Below are 23,179 nucleotides of genomic sequence, written 5' to 3' on the forward strand. Positions count from 1 at the left end.
TTTCTCTGCTACAGATCAGGTAGATCCGAGTCTCTCTCTTTTGTTATACAGATCTGTAGATCTGTAGATCTAATTTGTTAGTTTCCGCTGCAATTATATGTATTGGGCTCAGTGATCAGTGACAGCAGTACTCAACAGTGATTCGACACAGTGACAGCAACACTCAGCAGTGATCGACACAGTGACAACAGTATACTTCAGTCGACATCAGTTTATGACAGCTCATTACTTCCATCAGTATAAGGGTTCTGATTCCTAACATGATTAAGATTTGTTTCATAGATATCATTATTGTTTTTGTTGCATAGATAAAGTGATGAATCATTGTACTCTCTGCTGTAACTTTTGATGACGATCTAAGAAGAAGAAGAAGATTTGCAAGGGTTTTCCCCATAGTGGGTTTTGCCCTAGTCTCGGACCAATCCTGGTGTCTCTATGCATGCATGCTTTCTTCTATTGTTCCTTTTTATGTTCCGCTGCATTGATGATGATAATGATGATGGTGATGTTGTTTCTTTCTATGTTATTGCATATGATGATGTATAATGGTGTAGATTTGAATAATATGAGGTGAACTTAATGTATTTATGATTAAATGCAACTATCATGGTAAAGAACAACGTTGCCCTAAGAAAATTAACAAGATGATCCCCAAGTTGTACAAACCAATCTGATTAGGGGAGAGAAGAAATGATGAGTGAGTGATGTCCAAATGAGGTGAGAGGTCACTCCTATATATACAATTCATTGAGGGTGAAAGGACACATCTATTGGGCTTCTTGAGCCTACATTAAGCTAAGGCCTACCTTAACAATTTGTGCTTGTGAGAGAATAAATTCAAAATCACACTTCTGCTTGCCCAAATGAGATGATCTTTAGATCAAATTTGGACCTCTCAAAAATAGGAATCCAATGCAATAATCATCTCCATCATATGAGTTATCCCAAGGTGGAATTTGGCCCTAGTTGCCAATTTTAACACTCCAACTCAACTAGGGAGAACTCCACCTGCCAATCCATTTGTCATCATCATGTCATCCTATCATCATGTACCATCTTTGTCATCACTGCTCTGTTCTGTTGAACCATGATGTAATAATGAAGAAGAAGGTGATATAGAGTGAGTCACAAGACCTTACCACTCTCCACTGACAAAAGTTAGTCCTTGATCCCAAATCATGTTTTTGAGAACCATGCATCCTAGTCATAGGAAGTATGGCAGTACACGATGCGCATAGGTAGTGTTGTGGTCCCTAACCACTTTTCCCAACTCATTGGCCAGATGAGAGGTACTTCCCATGAGTCTCGGACTCCATGGGTAGGATGTATGTTAGGGCATCGACATTGATATTTATGTCCTAGGGGGGAAGGTCAATTAGTTACTTTGAGTAATGTGAAATCATTGAAACTCAAAAGACCCAAGTTCAAATACCCCTTGTTATGACTCAGGATACGGGCAGGAGGAAATATCAGAGCCCCCCAGAGATTTACTGGTAGTTACGTGTCAGACAAGCTACTGGGTTCCTCTGAGTTACAAAAAAAAATATTGATATTTCAACATCATAAAGCCTTACCTAAAGGTAAGTAGAAATGTTCTTGACCAGACTATAAAGGGGTACACTGCAAAAGAACCTTGTCCAGACCCCAAAGACAATATATCAAATATGGTCATGACCATTTCGCGTTTTTGTGAACCAAATTAACTAAAGGTGAACCACTCATCCTGCTCATATGCCATAGGACAACGTGAACCACTCATCCTATGCATATGTCAATCGTAGGGGAAGGTGAATCACTCAACCTACACACATGTCAACCATCACGGGGTATCACAGGGGAAGGTTAACCACTCACCCTATGGTTGCTCATAGCTCCAAGAAGTACCCCAAGCCCCCAAGAGCTCCCAGAGCTCAGTATCCAACTCATACGGGACCCTCATAGGAGGGTCTTTCCACAACTCCAAGACTCTCTTGGATGGTTAAGAATTTGACCTTCCCCAAAGGCTTTGTGAGAATATTTGTGACCTGCTCATCCGTCCTGATGTGTTGGAGCCCTATTTCTCCCCATGGTACCATATCCCAGATAAAGTGGTACCTGATATCAATGTGCTTAGAGCAGTCGTGGAACATGGGATTCTCTAAAAGGTGAATCCCACTCTGGTTGTCATAGAAGATCATAGTGGTATCCAACATGTGCTTAAATAGCTCACTGAAGAGCTTCCTAAACAACACAGCTTCACAAAAGGCCATACTCGCAGCAATGTATTCGGCCTCGACGGTGCTTAAAGCAACCAATTTATGCTTCTTTCTCATCCAAGATATTGAAGCAGACCCCAAAGAGAAGCAACACCCAGGCGTGCTCTTACGATCCACCACACTACCAACCCACTCAGCATCTGTATATCCATGTAACATCAAATTCTCGACAGTGTATCTCAATCCATAGTGGATTGTGCCCCAGAGATATCTCAAGAGATTCTTAGCAACAATCCAATGAATGTTATGAGGGTCGACGATAGATTGCCTCAACGTGTTCACAGCGAACCAGATGTCAGGGTGGGAGTTTACCAAGAACAGAAGAGCCCCCACAAGTTGACGATACTCGAAAGGGTACACCAATCGTGGCCCAGCAGCACTTCCACATAGCTTCTTGAAGTTGAGTTCCATCAGAATAGACACAGACTTGCAATCCACAATCCCAGATCTCTCAAGCAGCGTCACAATATATTTTCCTTGAGAAAGCAAAATCTCACCTAGATTTTGCCAAACTTCCAGCCCTAGGAAATAGTGCATTAGTCCTAGGGCCTTCATCTCAAATTCGGAAGCCAACTCCCTCTTGCATTGATGAATGAGAGGGTCATCACCTGTCAAAAAGAGATCATCCACATAAAGAACCAGAATGAGAGGCTTGTCCTTTTCAACCTTGAAGTATAGGTTCAGGTCAGCTTCACTCCTTGTAAATCCCAGCTTCATAAGATAGCTATCTATCCTCTCATACCAAGCCCTGGGGGCTTGATTCAACCCATAGATTGCTTTCCTCAACCTGCATACATGTGTCTTATGATCTTGAACTTCGAACCCCTCGAGTTGTTCTACATAGACTTTCTCCTTAAGCAAGCCATGCAAGAAGGCAGTTTTGGCATCCATTTGGTGTAGGCTCCATCCTTGCAAGGCAGCAAGGGCTATGATTGAACGGATGGTGGTATATCGAGCAACCGGTGCAAATATCTCATCATATTCTACTCCTTCCTTTTCAAAAAAGCCTCGAGCAATGAACTTGGCCTTGAACTTTTCAGCACTCCCACCAGCTCCATGTTTGATTTTGTAAAGCCATTTTGAAGTGACCAATGAATTGTCCTTAGGTCTAGGAACCACATTCCAGGCATCATTCTTCATGATCAACTCATATTCCTCATTCATCGAATCCTTCCAGACTTGGTGCTTCATGGCTTCTTCGAACATACATGGCTCAGATTGTACAATGGTACTGATGGTAGTGAAGTAACCTTGGTACCTTTTCGGCTTCTTGCTTTCACGAAAAGTTCCCCTTAGTACATGTATCTCGGCATCTTCAAAAGTGTCTTTGAGCCACAAAGGTCTTTTTCATGAAGTAGAGAGCTCACTAGGAGGTGGATCAATGGGATTCATCAAACCTTCAACATCGGGCATTGGATCACCTGTCAAAGATTCATCCTGCTTTCCTCCATCGTTTTTATTGTCCTTCCTAGGGATAGGAAGATCTCAGACTTTCCTAAGGGTAGAATCTTCAACGAAAGTGACATCATGACTTATTTCCACTTCTCTTTGACCAGGCACATAACTTCTATATGCTTTCGAAGTTTCACTATAGCCCACAAATGTTCCTTTCTTCCCAGATGCATCAAGCTTGTTTCTTTTCTCTTTCGGCACATGAAAATATACAAGACAACCAAAAATTATAAAATGAGAAACAGCAAGTTTCTCATTGGTGAATACTTCTTTGGGTGTTTTGAAGTCCAATGCTTGATGTGGGCATTTATTTTGAACATACACAACAGTGTTGGCAGCTTCTCCCCATAAGAACATTGGTAGACCTTGATCATGAAGCATGGCATGGGTGGCTTCTATGATAGTTTGATGCTTCCTTTCGGCAACACCATTTTGTTCAGGAGTATATGCAATAGTGGTCTCCCTCCTAATGCCAGCATCTCTACAATAGTCATTGAATTCATTTGACTCATATTTGGTTCAACTATCAGTCCTGAATATTTTGATCTTCTTCCATGTTTGATTCTCGACCAAGGCTTTGAAAGAGCGGAACCATTTGAACACTTTGTCCTTCTTCTTTAAGAAATAGATCCATGTTTTGCGAGAAAAGTCATCCACAAAAATTGCATAGTACAAATATCTTCCCAAAGATGTTACAAGCAACATACCTGATAGATCGGAAAGGACCAATTGAAGAATATCGGTAGTTTGACTTTCACTTGAGAGGAATGGTCCCCTTGCATGTTTTCCAGCAACACAACCCTAACAAACTCCTTCATGATCTAAATTGAATTTGGGCATACCTGTGACCATCTTCCTTACATCAGGTAAGGCTTTGTAATGAAGGCAAGAAATTCTTCGGTGCCATAATTCGGATTGAAGAGAAGTATCGCAAGTCATTGCTCCCAACGAACTTCCTCCAACCTGATAGAGACCTTCAACCCTAAATCCAAGTGTGAATGCACCTTTCGAGTTCCTTTGCCAAACACGAACCTTCCCATCAACGAATATCACCTTGAAACCTTTATCTTCCATCGCGGAAATAGAAACTAGGTTCTTTTTCAGATCAGGTACATACAACGTTTCTTGTAAATAAAGGGTTTGACCTTGATTTAAGTGAAGAATAACAGTCCCAATTCCTTTCATAGGATAAGTGGCATTATCCCCAAGTATAATCTCCATATTTTTCTTCTTTTCAATCAAGTTTGAGAGGGCCTCCTTGTACCCAATGAAGTGCCTTGAGGCACCACTATCAATCAACCAATGATCCAATGTAACCGAAGGAGAGGCGGCGGTGTGGGCAGAAATAAGATAAAATTATTTTTGCTTCTCTACAACATTAGCTTCTTCATACCTAGAGTTTCTCGACTTCTTGGGAGGACGACCATTTCCTTATCGAGTAACGGGAGAATTCCTCTTTCCTTGGTTGTTGAACCTATTGTTCCTTTGAATTCCATTACCTTTGTGGTTGTTGTTATTGTTATCATCATCTCTTGGAGTATCCTTCTCGTGAGGACACTCTTTTCAAAATCAGGAATATAGGCAACCAAAGGCTTGTGAATAGAATCAACAATAATTTTCTTAGGTTTAACCTCACCTTTCTTTTACTTTGTTTCTGCAGCAAGGGGTGCATTTGAAGGAGGCTCCACTACTCTTCCTTTGACATAGTCCATAACATCATTTTCTTCCAAAGTCAAATCCAAAGACATCTTCCATGCATGATCGTTGGATTTGTCTTAAGCTTGTCCTTGGATTTGAAGTAAGATGTAGTCATCATTGGGACTAGTTCCAAGTTCTTGTCCAACAGCTTCCCTTACTGATTGTTTTTCCTCACTCTTGCTTGGGCTTTGTCTTCAGCTGAGCTCTGATACCATGTTAAATTTAGATAACAATGGTATGTTCTATGTTTAGCACAATTTACTTCAATGTTCCTTTAGCAGCCCAATGTCAATTGCCAATTATTTCCAGTAGCAATCACCTTAACTTAATCAAGTTGACAGTAAACACAGATAGAACATAAAAACATATGTTGAAGACAAGCCAAGATAAGAGGACAATAGATTTGGCCAGGGAAATACCCCAATATGGGGTAAACCCTTTGATCAAATCTTCTTATTATTATCCAATAGTTCAGCAGAGAGACAGAGTACAAAAATCAAATTCACTTGCCCAATACACAGTGAAATCAGCCCTGTAAAATTCTGCAATCAAACTTGCCCTAACCAAAAATTTAACGTTGGTCAAAACATTAGCAAAACTTCACCAATGCAACTCGGTCTTCCTTGGTCAAACTCGGCCTGAACAGGAGGTCAAATGCAGCCCAAAACAACTCAGTGAAACTCGATCAAAGGAGAGAAAAATCTATGGTGATTTTCTATGGTCACCCTGAAGTCAACGCAGGTCAACATGACCATAAAACCTCAAATTTTGTTCCCAGAAATGTGGCCTAAGGAGATTGATCTTATGCCCTCAAAAACCCAGTCAAACCTGGTCAATAACCCTCTGGTCAACGTTGTCTTGAAACTCTGAAATTTTCGGCCTGCAATCTATCCCAGAAATTTGTCCTTCATCCACAAGTGTGTGTGAGAGAGAGAAATGATCCCCAAGTTGTACGAACCAATCTGATTAGGAGAGAGAAGAAAGGATGAGTGAGTGTTGTCCAAATGAGGTGAGAGGTCACTCATATTTATACAATTCGATGAGGCGGAAAGAACAGATCTATTGGGCTTCTTAAGCCTACATTACGCTGAGGCCGACCTTAACAATTTGTGCATGTGAGAAATAAATTCAAAATCACACTTATGCTTGTCCGAATGAGATGATCCTTCGATCAAATCTGGACCTCTCGAAAAGAGGAATCCAATGTAATAATCATCTTCATCATATGAGCTGTCCCAAGCTGGAATTTGGCCCTAGTTGCCAATTTTAACACAACTGCTAGGTCAAGGGCAACATGGAGCTATAGCCCACTGTCACCTCACCTAAAGATCCCTACTCTTTACGAACTTTCACAGTTGGGAGGAGACACGATATGAAGGAATCACCTAGACGAATTGAACAATAGACAGACAAGAGTGATTCCTAAAGAGGCCTATTCATAACAGAGGCTCAATATATGGCTTGCTTGCCCAAGAGGCAAGATGAAAGGCTCTCCAAGAAGAGCCAAGAGGGTCTTAGGGACTAGCTTTTGGGAATGAGATTCCATAAGGAGGGACCCAGTCCTAAACCCTTATGAAGACTTGGTTTCCAAATGGTCTTTGAATAATTATCTTCCAGAAGTTATGGGACCACACCAGACCAAGTGGACAACAAGTTAGGTCAAGGGGATAGGATTGAGCAACTAATGATGTTCTTGACCTAATTAGGGAGGAGAAGTGGATCAAAGAAAGAATTTTCAATGACGGGTAATGCAATGATCCCAATGAGCTTACTTGCCTAAGGAAACCAAGGGAAAAATTCGGTCTCAAAGCTAGGGCTTGGGATATCTGAGAATCCAACCATCAGAATGGCTTCAAATTTGGAGGATGCCTAGGAGACTCTCCAACGCAGTAGATGCCACGAGATTGAAATTTTAGAGTGGCTGGTTTGCAAGAAATTCGATGCCCTATGAGACCTAGTGGGGCTAGACCAAGAAAAAAGGAAGGTGAAGGGAAAATCTGAGCTTTAAGGTGATCACCAGAGTAGGATCACTGCTTTGTCCTTTGGGAGAGATGGAGTCATGGAATATTTAGAGTTTGGATTGATTTCCACTTGTCAAGGAGGCATAAAAAGCAACTTCAATAAGCTTTAGGGCTTAATGGAAGCAGCTTCAAGGTCATTTACACTTCGTTTAGCAATATTTGGTGACTTATCAAGACAAATTCAACAAGATTGTCTCTAGGAATATTCATTCATTCAAACATGGCCCATACATGATACAACACTATTTAGAGATTCAATTTCCACAATTTCGTTACAAGAAAAGCAACAAATTAACCCTAGAATAGCGAAAATCCCAGCATCATGAATGCAGCAACATAAATAACAAGAATAGCATCGAAATAGTACTTACATGTAAGAAGAATATATCCAATCACCAAGATATGCCAATCATAGAAGCTCCAAGACAAAGAAGATTATCCAAACATCAAAATTCATCCATTCATCCCAAAAATCTCATCCTCAAAAGATAGCGAAAATCTCACAAGAAGATATGATCCAATCCAAGTGATGATGATCCAAATGATTCATCTCACTTCTATTTATACACTTCCTAATGAATTTAATTTAGCTAATTAGGCCTAATTTAGCCCCTAGAATAAAATAATGTGCATAATAACAACAATTTTTGGTGACAAGCCCACCAAATAGCTCAATAATACATGAGTAAGCCTCTCAAGAGGGTCGAATGATCAATTGAGTGAGTTGTTGGGCCTTTGAGGAGGCCTAATGAAGTCCAAAGGGTGCCATAATATAGGAATGGACACCCATCATAGTGGATAAGGGGGTCGACCCTTATTCTCAAACAAAAACCCTGTGGTGCTCTCAAGTGGGTGTGGGGGCACAAAGGTCACCCTCATGGGTCTCCATATGGGTCGAAAATGCCTATAGACCATCTGTAAGAGTTGGAATGATGATATAAACCCTGCCTTTGCAGCAGGGAACAATCCACTAGACCCTGGAACATCAGCCAAGTCTATGGTGCATTTGTGGAGCCGGCTAGGCATGGTGGACCAGGGGCATCATCCTCATCCAAAAGGTGGAATATGAGCAATCATTGAACATTGTTGGGGATCCATGAAGTCATCTCGGCTATGGTAGAGGCCCATGGCTCTCAACCATAGTTGCAGGAACCGTCCCCCCATCCCCCCACCAAGAATAAGGATAAGGTGGCGGAGCCCAATCTGCGGTTTTCGCTGCCCGATCCACGAATCCGAAAAGGATCGGCTACAGATTCGTGGAGGTTCGGGCGCGTATCCGTCGCGGATGGCGAGCGGATCCGAGAGAAGGTGGACGATTCACACAGTTCCGTGGGGCTCTTTTTGTTTTTTTTTGGGGGGAAGTTTCAATTAGGTAGAAGGATAGTATGTACTTGCAAGGAACTATAGAAGGATAGTATGTATGATCGAAATTATTACGTGAGGAACTATGCTTTCCGAATACTCCCAAGGTGCCCCTTGATGCTCCCTAATGGTAATGTTAAATGCTCAAAGTAAAAGTGACATTCTCCTTTATCTTTCATTTTCATTCTTTTACTTAAATTTTTAACATTACCATGAAATGACTCAGGATGTTTGAGAGTGGTTCCAACCTCATCAGACTTCATATGGAGAAAATAGAATTTCATATCCCATTCAAAATTCAGCAGACTTAACAATTTTCAACATCAATGGGATTGTGGCGTTTCATTGTATTATATCATGTATGAGGGCATGTAATTGGCATTTAATCAAGAGCACCGAGCCCTATATATACACTAGTGTTGGTGTTGTTGATTGTTGAACTCCTTTGTCATGGCCTTGTCAAAAATGTACCCTTCACTCAAGTCAAAATCATTGATCAGGCATGTTAATCTTTCTCTACCATATTACAAGGCTTGGATTAGGCCATTTGATCAAAATTGGGCAATGTTGACTAATATCCCTAAAGAATCAAGTAGAGGCAAAGCCTAGACAAGAGAAGAGGAATCTAGATTCTAGATGGTTGATGCATCTAGATAGTTGATGTTGGAATAATTAATCATTGATGTACAATGGATCAGTGTTTTAAGAAACGGCCGTTCCGAAACGGAAACGGCCGAGTTGGTCCGATTCGATGCCCTCAGGACTGACTTGGTGGAGGAAATGGTTCATTTGGCCGAGTAAGCCATGACTCGGCCGAGTCATGGCTGACTCGGCCAACTCGGCCCTTTCCTCCACCGAGTCAGTCCTGAGGGCATAGATAAAGTTATAAACCAGGTAAGTGCATCTCTACTGTAGATGATCTGATGCTTGCAACCATGCATTCTCCTAGAGATCTGTCCTCTCAATTGGACTGCATACATCTTACCTAACTCAACTTAGACTGAACTCTGAAGTCAAAATTAGAAAGCTGCTAGAATAAAACTGAACTAATACATGTAAACTTCTGAGGATACCATGCAAACAGTTGAGGACAATTTGTGGAAATAGAACAGTAATCAATCCTACGTATATAATGCATTATAGTGCTCAGTCAACAAGAGAGGAAGTGCATCGTTGCAGTGCACAGCTCGAATTACTGTAACTGAAGTATCGACATCTGTTCATAAGTGTGTGCTGGATTGCCTTGAATGGATATCATATCTATCTTGATTTATGGAAAATTATGCATGTTTTCATGTCTTGTACAACTAATTTGGTATTTTGGAAGTCTTTTTTGAATATAAATGCAAAAAAATAATATATATATATATATGGTAGACGCTTCGCTTCCTAAATTTTGGGAAATGACGCTTCCGCAAATCCGCATCCAAAAAACGTCCCCGCTTCGTGCAACATTGCCCTCAATGCTCACCCTACAAGTGTCAATGTGGCCCTCTGGAGGGCTAGGACCCCATATAGGGAGACCAAGCCCTAACTGAAGACCCACTTGCAATTCTGCAAAAGATCCAATGCATCCCCTTTCCCTCCAATACAACAAATCATTAGCATAATCAAGTAATAATGCTTATAAGCTATGGGATCAATGGGGCACTTCTTGGTGGCATGCCCATCCATAGTGGGTTTTGGCAAGTACAAGTGTTTCCAAGCTCAAATAGGGGGTTAACCAAGGACCCTATTACATGGTTTCAACCTCTAAAGGGCATGGCATGTCCATAGTACATCCTTTAAGAGGCAAGTGGCAAATGATGTAAAGTTAGAATGGAATGGGGATTAGGGGAAACATCTAGACCACATGTCAAGGTCCATTGGGTAGCTATAACAAGGAAAGCCCACACTTGGGTATATAGGTGTAGGAGGGAGCAAATCGTGGTACAAGAGTTACCCCGACCTTTGTTTTTCCACCCTTCTTCATATGCCTTTTGCCTTTATTGATTTTCTTCATAACTGCTCGGGGCTCCAGGGCATGGAGAGCATGATGTGTGAGATGTAGCAGTGAGTACCCTATTAAGGTGGGGCGGTTTATTGCCCACCAGGGGTTTGGACAATCATGGGTTCCTTAATGATAGAGGGGCTTGTCTAGGTCATGTTACCCACCATTTTGTGGGTGATATCCCTAGGAGAAAAAATTTCTCCAAGATGGTCCTCAGCCGACAACCAGGAGCCCCTTGCAGCCACTAACTAGCTCGTTGTGCCACTTCTCCGCCACCTGAGCCAATCATGTGGTCCCTCACCCATCTGTCATGATCGTGTGTTTGAAGGTGGGCCTCCCAAACCTAAAGGTATACCTTGTCATTTGGTAATTGAGTATTGTAGTTTACTTAACATGGAGACTTTTGGGAATGAATTAATGGGTGGATTCGGCAGAAAGAGTAAGCTAGGTCTGTGCTATTATCCCCTAGACCTCTTTTGGATGTTACCCTTGGGCCCTAGTCCGGTGGGATCTCTTTTACTGACCTTTGGGCGCTCGGGATAGTACTTCATGGGAAACCTTGATTTTGGTTACGTGGTCCCGCTCCCCCTCCGCTCATTATAACCCCATTCATCATTCTCACTCCTGAGTCCACATTCCTCCATTTGGTCCACATAGGGTTAACCTCCCCTTCCCCTTGCCCACACCTTAGGTCGAGCGTGGAACGATGCCCTGGAGGTTGATGCAGCTGAAAAGAAAAGTAAAAGCATATTTGGCCACATTCAACAGGAAAATGTACCACAAAATGAAAAACATGGTTGGGGCAAACATATTTAGCACGTGGGCAAAAGCCAATGCAAGAGCTCTACCCCATTCCAATGGCCATCAACTTGGTTCCTATAGGCCCTAGATGAGCCTCTTTTTTCATTCAGGAACCCATGATTGTCCCAACCCCTGGTGAGCAAACAACCGCCCCACCTCAAAGGGGTTATCCACTACTATACTTTACATATCATGCTCTTACTCCTTGAGCCTTGTCCAATTAACCAAAGAAAAATCATAAAAGGCAAAAGGCATATGAAGAAGGGTGGAAAAATCAACATCAGGGTAACTCATGTACCACGATTGCTCTCTCCTATACATACCCAAGTGTGGGCTTTCCCTTTATTAGCTACCCTTCTACCTTGGCATGTGACCCAGGATTGCCCCCTCCATCCCCTACTCTGTTCCATCACTTTATCACATGCCACCACCATTTGAAGGATATACCTTGATCATATCATCCCCTTTAAAAGTAGAAACCACCCGATAAGGCACTTGGTTAAACCCCCTGGAGTTTGGAGACATTAGCACATGCCAAAGCCCACTATGGAAGGGCATGCCATTATGAAGTGCCCACCTGTGATCCATGGTTTGTAAGCTATTTAACTCAATTTCTTTAAATGACTTGTTGTACTGGAAGGCAAGGGGACGCATTGGATCTTATGCAGGATTGCAGATGGTCTCCATTTTGGGTTTGGTCTCCCTATATGGGGTCCTAACTCTCTAGAGGGCTACATTGGCACAAGTACGGTGTGTGTAGAGATCCATGGGCCTCCACAATAGTAGACAGCATTCCATGGATCCACAGAGATGTTCAATGATTGCTCGAGTTTCATCTATTGGATGAGGAAGATGCACCTGGTTCACCATGCCCAGCTGGCCCCACAGTTGTATCATGCACTTGGTAGATGACCCAGGACCTGTATGATGATGTGGCATCACTTATGCAGATAGTCTATAGGCATCTTCGATCTATCTGGAGACCCATGAGGACACTTGTGTGCCCCCGCACCCATTGGGAGCACCACAGGTTTATTATTTGGAGAACAAGGGGTTGTATGATGATGTGGCATCACTTACACCATCATCTGAGCCCTTGCAAATAGTCTATAGGCATCTTCGATCTATTTGGAGACCCATGAGCACACTTGTGTGCCCCCGCACCCATTGGGAGCACCACAGGTTTATTATTTGGAGAACAAGGGGCCAACCCCTTGTCCACTACTTTTCAGAGTTCTATTTTTCATTATGGCACCTATGGACTTCATCAGGCCTCTTAGAAGGCCCAACTGTTGCAGAATGTAACTAGGTTCGGTCTTCATAAATGTTTTTGAGTCATTATGCAATGTACTTATGAAAAAGAATGAAAAGGAAATTTTATTATTATTATTATTACTTATTAAAGCATGGGTTTCATGCTTGGGTCATCATGTCTTAGGTCAAAGTCCCCATTGAGGACTTCTAGGATTTATGATGAGTCATTAGAGTCATTGTACATTAAATAAGACCATTATAAATAGGTTTGGTCTTCACAATCGTCATTATATCAATATGTATTTTATGTAAAAACAAAAAACAAAAAAGTATTATCTTCTAGCATGTTCTTCATGCTCTTTTTTTGGTCAAAAGAAAATGTAAAAGGGCATATGTTCTTCGTGACCTTTGTAAAAGAAGTAAAATTTGAATTTTTGTAAGTGTCATTTGTTTCTCTGATCTACCAAGTTGGCCCTCCAAGAAGACAAGTCGACCTACCCAAAGGACGTATCCCTTCATATGAACGAACAACTATATGTTGTTACCTATTCTCCACCATTTCAAAAGCAATTTGGTGATCATTTATGGAAGAAGAATTCAGATGTCTGAGGCAAATATTTCCATGGTATACGAAATTACAGAGGCACCATTATTTATGAAGAATAAGAACTACAGGAAGACAATCATCTCTGTGGAGAATGCGAGCTATGTTAGGACTGGTATCTCTATGAAATGCAAGCTAAAAGTGGGTTGTCATCTCTATAAAACGCAAGTTACAGGAAAGATCATTATCATTGAAGAATGGGATCTACCTAAGGCATGCATCTAAGGATAGGGATGTGGCAGACTTGTTGAAGATCTTGAGAATAGAATCATGGCAGACTTTGGGTTGTTGATGGAGGCTTGACTTGGCACTTGGATCACTAGTTAGTTTGCCTAGGATTTCTCTTGTTGACGAAGAATCTATAAGGAGAGGACTGCTGGGTTTTCCCCTTGTGGGTTTTGCCCTGAACTCTGGCCTAATCTCTGGTATCTGTTTTCTCTTATGCATCATAATCTCTATTTGAATCGCTAAATTGTTAATGTGTAATTGCTTGATGACATAACTAAACAAAGTAAATACTAAGAGAAGATATGTATATTAGTCAAAAATAATTATCATGCTCAGAAATTCAATCATCCATTTGAATTTCAACATTTGGGTCATGTGCCAACTTGAAAAGTAGCCATCTCAACTAAAAAAATAACATAAAGAGTTAAATTATCCCACACGTGTGAGTTGTGTAGCTAAACAAGGGTGATGTCACGCTCAATAAATGCCTTTATCATCCATAAGTGTTAAATGTGCATCAAAAGGTGGAAAATCATCATATGCCATCTCCATGCTCTAAAGGGTCTGCCTTATCATTATCAAACCACTCCTTAACATGAAGTGGGTCATATAAGCACATATGTCACAACTGCAAGCTCCAGAAGCGTGACGTCATGACTCCAAAGGCAACATCTTCAATTTAGAAGGTGTACAAGCCCCTCCAAAGGAGTTCAATTGACTAATCATCATCGAAACATCATCTACAAGTCAAATCCCATCAAGAAGGGTGCAAAACCAACATGGGGGCTTCTTGCGGGGACCTGGAGAACATCATCAATGGAGGCAATGTCCCATCTCAAATGGTCAACATCCAAGGCTTTGGAGGAAGAGAATGACCTCGCTCACAATATTGAATCATCGGATGCCCCAATGCCCTGCACAAAAGGTGTAACGACAAACCTAGAAATGTCTCTAGTGGAGGTAGAAGTGGGCTAGACGACTTCTCTGAAAGATTGAAAAAGCAACATCTAATCCCTTAAGGGGTGGCCATTGAAACCTGAAGCAATCACCTGCACAGTGCATGCATTCAAGTGAGATCAACATCAAAGGTATATCAAACCATAAGAGTACCAGCGCAGGCCAAATTTAATGATACAAGACATAAAAGTACTTCACATTGACCTCATCATCAAATATCTTCTAGTGGAAATCAAAAAGTTGTCCCACTTAAGTATAGAAGGGCTATCAACAAGCCCTATTAGTTTCTTCTATACTCAAGGGGAGGAACAATTCCTAGGTCAACCCATCAATGAGAAGGTGATAATGAAATAAGATGAAATGGCATGGGGAAATACTTCAAGGATGATGCCCCTTTGCATTGCACCACCCACAAAACCAATGTCCTTGATTAATAATGAAGTGAAGAGGGAGCAACCATGGCGGCCCAAGTTAACTTTTTCCTTGGCCTATTTTTGCAACCCCTCAGGTGTACCTTTTCTATAATTATTGTCTTTCTTATTCTATGCATATATATCTTGGGTTACCAACTTCAATAAGATGCATTAAATACCCCCTTAAGATGTAGTGTTTCATTGCTCATCAAGGTTGGAACATCAAAAGTTCCTTTTATTTAGATATATCATAATATGCTAGGAGTTGGGTGATGGCTAATGAGGGGGGTAGAACTCAAGCTAGGGTTTTTTCCACGCACTTATAATTTGTCCCAGCCATCCTTTTCCTTTTTCAATTATTCTTTCGGTGTCGCTTTATTTGGTTTTTTATCAACCTCTTGGGGCCAAGTTTCAAGCCTTTACTCAGAGACCAATCAACCCAAAGAAAGGAGATGACCAAGGAAAAGGATGGAAAGTGGAAGATATAGACAAGACATGGACACACATCATCAATCAAGACAACCTATTCATGCCCCTCTTGAAAAGTGGAAAGAAAAAGGCCTCAAGGGAGGCCAAACTGGACTAAGGGTGGAGGATAATCACCAAGGTGATGAGTGGTCCATTGTTCGAATCAGCCCTTGATCCATGCTAAAATGCCTTAAATCATTAAAAGAAAGATCCATGCTACAGAAATGGTTAGCATACCTCATCTTTGGAGACCCACCTTCATCCAGGGAATTGACTAGACAATAATAAAAGCTGAGTGGAGAGTGACTGAGAGGCAAAAGAAGATGGCCGAGTGGAGAGTGGCTGAGAGGCAAAAGAAGATGGCCGCATTTGGATCAAAGTGGGGCTGTTGGCTGGATGGCTGGATCAAATAAGGGAAAACATTTCCCTGCAGGTCACCCACATGCTGCAGGGTAACAGGGCTTTAATTATCAGCCAAATCTAACTCTGAACTGGCTATGAGTCAGTCTACAAACTGTTGGTGGGTAGCCTGATATCTCTTATACCAACAATGTCAGAGTTAGGTTTTGCAGTGAGTATGGTATTTTGTATGGGTGGGTATTTCCAGTTAACGAGCTACAACTATTCAGATTGGGCAGGGCTTAGTTGATTATATGAAGTCTACTAAATGACATGCTTTTTATCTTAGTACAGGTACAATATTTTTGTCGAAGAAAAAAACAGCATGCAGTAGCACTTGCACTTTCATCTTTAGACCCAGAGTATCAAGCAGAAGTAGATATAGCTTGTGAAGTGACTTGATTCATTCTGAGAGGAATACCTGCTGATTTGCAAGTTGAGCAAATTAAGCTTTATTGGACAATTAAAATGTGATTAAGTTGGCTTAAAATCTTGTATTTCATGAGTGAATTAAAGCATGTGGAGGTACACTGTCACTTCATTCGCTAGCTATTAAATAATAGAAACACAGGGCTGCAATACTGTACAACTCGGGGGCAGACTACAGACATTCTTACCAAGGTTCTTGGTCCAAATAAGGTTGTAAAACTTAGAGATAAAGCCATTTCCAGTTTGATCATTAGGGGGGGTAATAGAGTATTTAATAATGATGATGTACTTTAAGTAAGATACTTTATCATGTAATGGTATATAAAGCTATCTATGTTAATAAAGTGAATTAATGTCAAATAGTCACAATTAACTTCAATAGTCAATGTAAGTAGTTCCCTAACTTTCATATTATCTCTCATACGTAATGAAATCTATGACACATTCAATAATATGAAAGTAATTTCTTTGCTCTCCATACTTACACATGTTATGGCTATAATTTATCAGTCACCTGCAAGAGAGCTGCATATGACTTCATTGTATTTGGTATATATTTCTTTTATAAAACATTTTCTCAGATAGGTTATGTTGAAAATAAAAACATATAATAGACAGAATTTTCATTTTATTCTGATATAAGGAATCTCCATAAAATAAAAACCTTCCGTAATTGTCCCTTTGCAAAGAGTTCTGGTCGCTGCAATGGCAACATAACTAGCTCCCTAAGTGCTTCTTTAACGTTGTCAAGGGCTCCAATACAATCAAAAGTGACTCCTAGTTCATCCGGTGGAATAACTTCAGATATTAGTATCTTCTCAAACTCATTGTCACATGTAACATCCTGCAAATAAGACCCAGGTATTAGGAACTTGATACATGCTAGAATCAAGGGGTTTATAGGATTCTACAATTCCATGCATGCATGAAGAAGCACAAAACACCAAAAATTGAACAATTGTCTCCAAAATTCTATAGGGAGCTTGATACATCTAGATTGAAGGGGTATATTGGATTCTCCAACATGCTCAGCTAGTAATCCCCATAAAATCCACAATCTACATCATATATGCTTTGGCTTTAGCAAAGACTGGAAGTGCCATCACATAGGACACTCATTATTTCTGAGGAATTCTTGTGCATCAATACTTACAAAAAACCAAGATATCCAACACACCATGAGCATCATCAAAAATTCAAGCAGCCCTAAAAAGGCATCCATGCATTCCATTTGTAGATATTTACCAAAAGCATCATTATTCCCTTGGTAATTGTTTAGCCCAGTTTTGTCACTAAGTTGCATTTTGTCTTGTAGTCTCCTTTCTCTTGTAGAATGTCATGAACATGACTGACAAAATTACTGTGTTAGTTATCCATTTATGAGTTGAATAAAGGGGTCATAAATTATGTAGTCATCATCACTAGTCTCTATCATGAAGCACAAAATAGTTGATTGAATGTTTGTCTTCCAACTGTCAAGAATGTATGACCTCAATGTGAATAAGATGGATGTCTCTCTTAAATTATTTGTTGAAGAATCTAACTAGTGTCAGTGTTCATAATTATATTTGAGTCATGATGTATTGTATTTGTCAAAAGAAAGAAAGAGAAATTTTATTATTGAAGAAATTGACTTATTAAAGCATGGGTTTCATGCTTGGGTCAATTCTTTTTAGGTCAAAATCTCCATTGAAGACTTCTAGGGTTTATGTCAAGTGTCCTTGTCCATGTCTTATTGTAAAGAACCCTTCTTGGGATTTATTTGTCAAAGAAGTAATTTATTTTCATCTAAATTAGGTCTTCTAGGCCTCCTCCACCAAGTCGGCCTAGACTAAGGGGAAAAAACTAAGGAGCAATTCAACTTTTTTAGGACAGATGGCATCAGCTGGGTTGAGAGATCAAGATCAGTTGGACGAAGCCTCCAACTATGTGATCTGGAAGGCTAGGATCTCCTGCCTTCTAGATGAGCATGATCTCAAAACTTATGTCGATAGTGTGGTAGTTGTACCTGCCGATGCAGATCCGCTCAAGAAGTACAAGGCTGAGATGGCGAAGACTAAGAGGATCATTCTCGACGGGGTTCGAGATCATGTAGTATCCCATATAGCCGGCAAGGATACTGCCTGGCAGATGTGGGAAACCTTAGCTACGCTATACAAAGGATCTTCTGAGCAACGGAAGACGTACTTAAAGGAGAAGTTGAGATGCACGAGGATGCAGAGAGGAGAGTGTGTAGACCCCTTCCTTACGAGGCTTCATGATGTCCGAGACCAGTTGGCTTCAATAGGGTCAGCACCCCAACCCTCAGAGTTTGTACAATTAGCGTTGAATAGTGTTTATGAAGATTAACAAGTTTTCGTCCAAAGTATCCTAGGCAGAGAAAAACTGCCAGATTAGGAACGTGTGCGGGCTAACCTGCAACAAGAGGAAATGAGGTGTGATCTCGTGAAGGCCACCATCAATGGCACTAGCATCAGTGGTAGAAAGCAAGTGAAGGAAGAGGAGGACGTGGCCCTTACATCAAAGGGGCAGCAGGAACAGCGCGGAAGAAAGAAGGACATTTCGAAGATCAAGTACTTCAGGTGTAGTGAGTTGGGCCACTACAACACTTAGTGTCCTCTCAAAAAGAAGGACAAAGAGGAGAAGCAGGATCAACAAGTTGTATCTATTGAGATCGACGGGTTGTCTTCCAGACTAGAGGAAGAGTTTGCCATGATTGTCGAGATGCCTCCAGGGGTGAGGTGGGGTCATCTGGAGTTGTAGCCCCCAGAGAGCTACAAGATGGGCAAGATTCTTGAGGAGGTCTACCTCATGAATCAGTTCCTAGCTATGGGAGCCGAAGACATGTAGTAGCAGGATGGACCAGTGGCAGTTGGTGCAGTCAGCTGCTAGGGTGACAGTTGCAGTAGCTAGAAGCAAGTGAGAGACTAAGCAGTGCAGAGCAGAGTTGGCAACAGTGCAAATGGCACAAGAGTCAATAGCAGGGTAGAGGCTTCAGTGACAACGCAGAGACTAGCAGCAGTGAGAACTCGGACGACAGATGCATCATATTGACCACAGTTGGTTCAGTATTTTGGCTGCTTTTCCATTGCAGCTGTTGCAGTTGCAGCAACAGCAGATGGGATGGGTTGCAGTGTTGGCGGTAGTTAAGCAAGGCCGGCAACAGCACAGATGCAGCTCATATCAGAGTTGCACAGTAGTTGGTGGGCAGTAGAGCCAGACATCAGCAACGTAGTAGGAGATGGTGCAGAGACAGAGCGATGCTTCAGTGAGTTGCAGCACTAGAGCACATTCCTCGCTAAGAGGGAGTGTTGATTTCTGTAGCATTGAATGTGCTCTAGCCTTAAAACTTTGCAGAGAGGCTAAGACACATGCATTCTCCAATACCCAGTAATCGTTTGGGAAAATTCCACCTAGAGATGATCTAATTATAATAATTAACTTTTTTAAATGGTTGCCTAAGTCTAAACTTGGGAAATCTGGTTAATTAAAGGGTATTAATTAAATCAGGCGTGAATCTTCTAGGAGAACGCAAGGATCAACTCCCAGATAATCTTAGCCCTTGATTATGTTTTAATCTTGGTCATTGGAGCTCCAACGAGAGATTAAAAGGAGTTCGATGAGCACTTGGAGGACACATTGAATGAGAGATCAGAGATCGAATTTCTCAAGAGTAGCAGCATTGAGTTGTCGGATTGAGATTGAGTGATCTTCTTGCAGTGAGGGGTAGGGATAGTAATCTGGAGGAGCGTTTTCCAGATCCGAAGAGTGCAAGGCAGAGAAGGCATAGAGCAATTCATAGAGACAACGCAGTGCCATGCAAAGGTAGAGAAAAGCTTTAGAGGGAGTTCGAAATTCAGCTGGGAGAGTCGAGATCTAGTGCCAGATTCTAAGATGTGAGACCGGAGGGCCAAAGAGTCGAATTTCCAGACAACAGGAGATCAGAAGAGGTGACTCAGAGCCCAGCAAATGTGACGCAGAGCTGCTTAGGATTGACGCAGATGTTGCGCAGAGGCAGCATGGGGCCAGCTAGCTTGTCCCTGATCAGTGTCGAATCTCCCGAATCAATGTGAGATTTTTCTCACTAACTCTTTGCCAGTTTTTCTCTATATTGGATAGCCAGTTTGGGCATCCAACGATTTGTACTCAGAAACCACTACATAATAATAAAACCCTCAGTTGTTGCACCGGTTTTCCCGAGTTGGGTTTTTCAGGGGACATTGTCCAAAAACAACTGTGTAGATGTGTGTGTGTTTATTTCTCTCCTGTGTCGTATTTAGTTTCCGCAATATTTATTTTGTGTAGGCTGCAGTGTATGTATTTCGATATTTGCTATAGAAATCTGTAAGTAATTTTTTCAAGTAATTAACAAATAGGAGAAATATCATCATTTTGCTGCAGTAGGAATCGGGTAACCGATTTTTCACATGAAGTTGTTGGACAAGAAGAGACTATTTAAGGTTGCTGAATTATTTTGGAAGGCTGACTTGGTGGAGGAGGAAGGTCTATTGGTCTAAGGTCTTGGTCCCTCTCACTTTGAATCACTAACAGAAGAGTTCTTTGATTGGGCTTTCCCCTATATAGAGATTTTAGCCCTAGCTGAGTGCCTACATCTAGTGTTCTTGATCTTTGTGTTTTGTTTTTGGTAATTTCTTGATGAACAAAGATAAAAGAGAACATAAGAAAGTTAATAAGAATATAAAGACATGACAAGTAATTATCAACATAAAGAAAACCTTTCTACCTTTCAGATTTTCCAATATTATCATCACAAGTCGTGGCATAATCATGCCATGTACTTCTTACCTCCATTCTGTGATCACATGTACATATATGTAAATAGACAGATAAGTTGAGTGAGATCATAATCACAATATCAGATTTCTTATGATATGACGGAATACAATTAGGGCCCCATATATATACCTAGGAAAGATGCCCTTTCATGAATAGTCATGTCCTTGGAGACATGTCCTTACATTATATTAGTTATTATTTAATGAGTAATTCTTTTATGTTCTTTTAGATATTTACTATGTTCATAACACACACACTAATGTAGCCCTACTGTGACAACTAGCTCAATCAATTGTATTGCACATGGCGTCTGTTAATAGACAAAAGTTTACAAAAAATAAGTCCAGGAACACTAACGTTGGCTTAATACAATGGGCATGTTACCCACCAAAATGGGTAACCACATAGCATGATTTTTTCTCCTACATTTGACAGCCAGTCAATCAACCAAAGAGCTAGCACCCTCTATCAGCCACCATCTTGCATTAACACTTGGATGAAGGTGTGTTGCTATTCAAAAGGTATTTTGATCGTTTTACAATCAAGTGTTTATACTTTTTTGTTTTGGGGATTTAGTATGGATAACGGGGTGATCTGGAAGGTTGACAGATCTTGACCATAATTTTGATCTCTCAACAGGGGGAGGTTATCTTTGATCCTAGACTAGTGGGACCTACCTTAAGGACCTCTTTGAGAATTTTTCCTAACTAAATTTGGACCTTGTATCTTGTGGAGATGTGATATATTGAGGATTTTTGCTTATGGAACTACTCTTTGGCTTTGGAGATGTCATTTTGGAGCAATAATGGAATTGTTCATGCATTTTATCTTATAAGTGTGCCTTGTATTTGATAAACCTTTTACATTTTGTGGCTATTGTATAGAATGGTTAGTTACCTAGCATTTCTATGTGCTGGTTATTATTGAAAATTATTCTATGGAATCTTGGTAATAGTATTGCATGTGTTACCCACTTATAGAGTTTGTATGGCAATCCCATGGTGAATCTTTCAACTAGTTCTCCCCATTGACTTTGCACCCTCACAAAAGAGATAGCTAGGGTTTGAAACCTAGGGTTTAATAATTCCCTTACTCCGTGCAAGGGTTTATTTGTTTCTCCTAAGTTGATCATCCCATAGACTCCATCACCCAAGGTCAAGGCACTGGCCATGGTCACATTGTTGATCACCTTGAAAGCTCACATCAAATCTCATTCTTCTTCTCCTAAACCTAATTTTGGCCTCTCAAGGAAAGCCACTAGCTAGGTTTAGGGAATTTATTTCAACTACGGTTGCTCACCTTGCTTTGTGGAGGGATTCAACACTTCATTGTGAGGTATTTGCCTCAAAATCAACCTTTTCTTGTGGTTAATTTCTCCATTTTAGGGTTGACGCCCTTTGCCCTAGGTAAATTGTGCCCTACAAAAACCCTAGTTTTCCCTATGCTTTAACTTGAGGCCCTTTGAAGGCTTCTTGTGCCATAAGTTGAACGTATCTATCTATTGTAGGCCATTTCTTGGCCTTGTGATCCTAGATAAGCCTTTTAGCCTTGCTTATTCTCTAACCATAGGTCACGTTGTCCACTAACTAGGCCCATGGAGGATGCACATTTCCCTAATTGTGCTAGATGAGACTTGTTCCTAAGAATGGCAGCCTTCATTAGCCTATTTTGTCACCTTACTACTTGGACTAGACATATCCTTTAGGTAACCTAATATAGGAAAGCCTCCTTTGTGGTGAAAGTCTGCTAAACAGCAGGAGGTAGTGATTGTGGTGACCATGGGCCACATTTCATATTGTTGTCCCTTAGTCTAGTTCTTGTCTTGTGAGCTAACATCGCAAGACCTACAAGATTTTGAGGCAACATTTTTGGTGTCGTTGCTAGGAAGGATTTGAGTCAACCTCCTCGTGATTTGAAGATTAAGCTTCACCTACTTTGGAGAGAACATTTAAAACTACAAAATAGATTCTCTTCTAGAAACTCTTGAATCCAATTCAATCAAGACCCATGGTAGTTCTTTTGATCATACCATAGCTCCGAGAAAGAAGACG

At 41.0% G+C, this 23,179-nt stretch overlaps 1 protein-coding gene across 3 annotated transcripts in view; it reads right to left on the reverse strand.

Annotated features, from left to right (window-relative positions):
* LOC149197887 (uncharacterized) overlaps positions 1–23,179 on the reverse strand; it is a 408,075-nt gene that overhangs the window by 122,600 nt on the left and 262,296 nt on the right. For 2 of the 3 annotated variants that reach the window (XM_089406020.1, XM_089406019.1), the window contains one exon: positions 16,996–17,175. The exons of the other annotated variant lie outside the window; for it this stretch is intronic. In XM_089406020.1, coding sequence (XP_089262146.1) covers positions 16,996–17,175 — 180 coding nt within the window. The remainder of the gene's footprint in view (positions 1–16,995; positions 17,176–23,179) is intronic. 3 annotated transcript variants of the gene reach the window in all.

Source organism: Pinus tabuliformis, chromosome 2_2 (assembly GCF_031772625.1).
Source record: "Pinus tabuliformis cultivar Carrire ecotype Pingquan chromosome 2_2, CPIR1, whole genome shotgun sequence".
NCBI lineage: Eukaryota > Viridiplantae > Streptophyta > Pinopsida > Pinales > Pinaceae > Pinus > Pinus tabuliformis.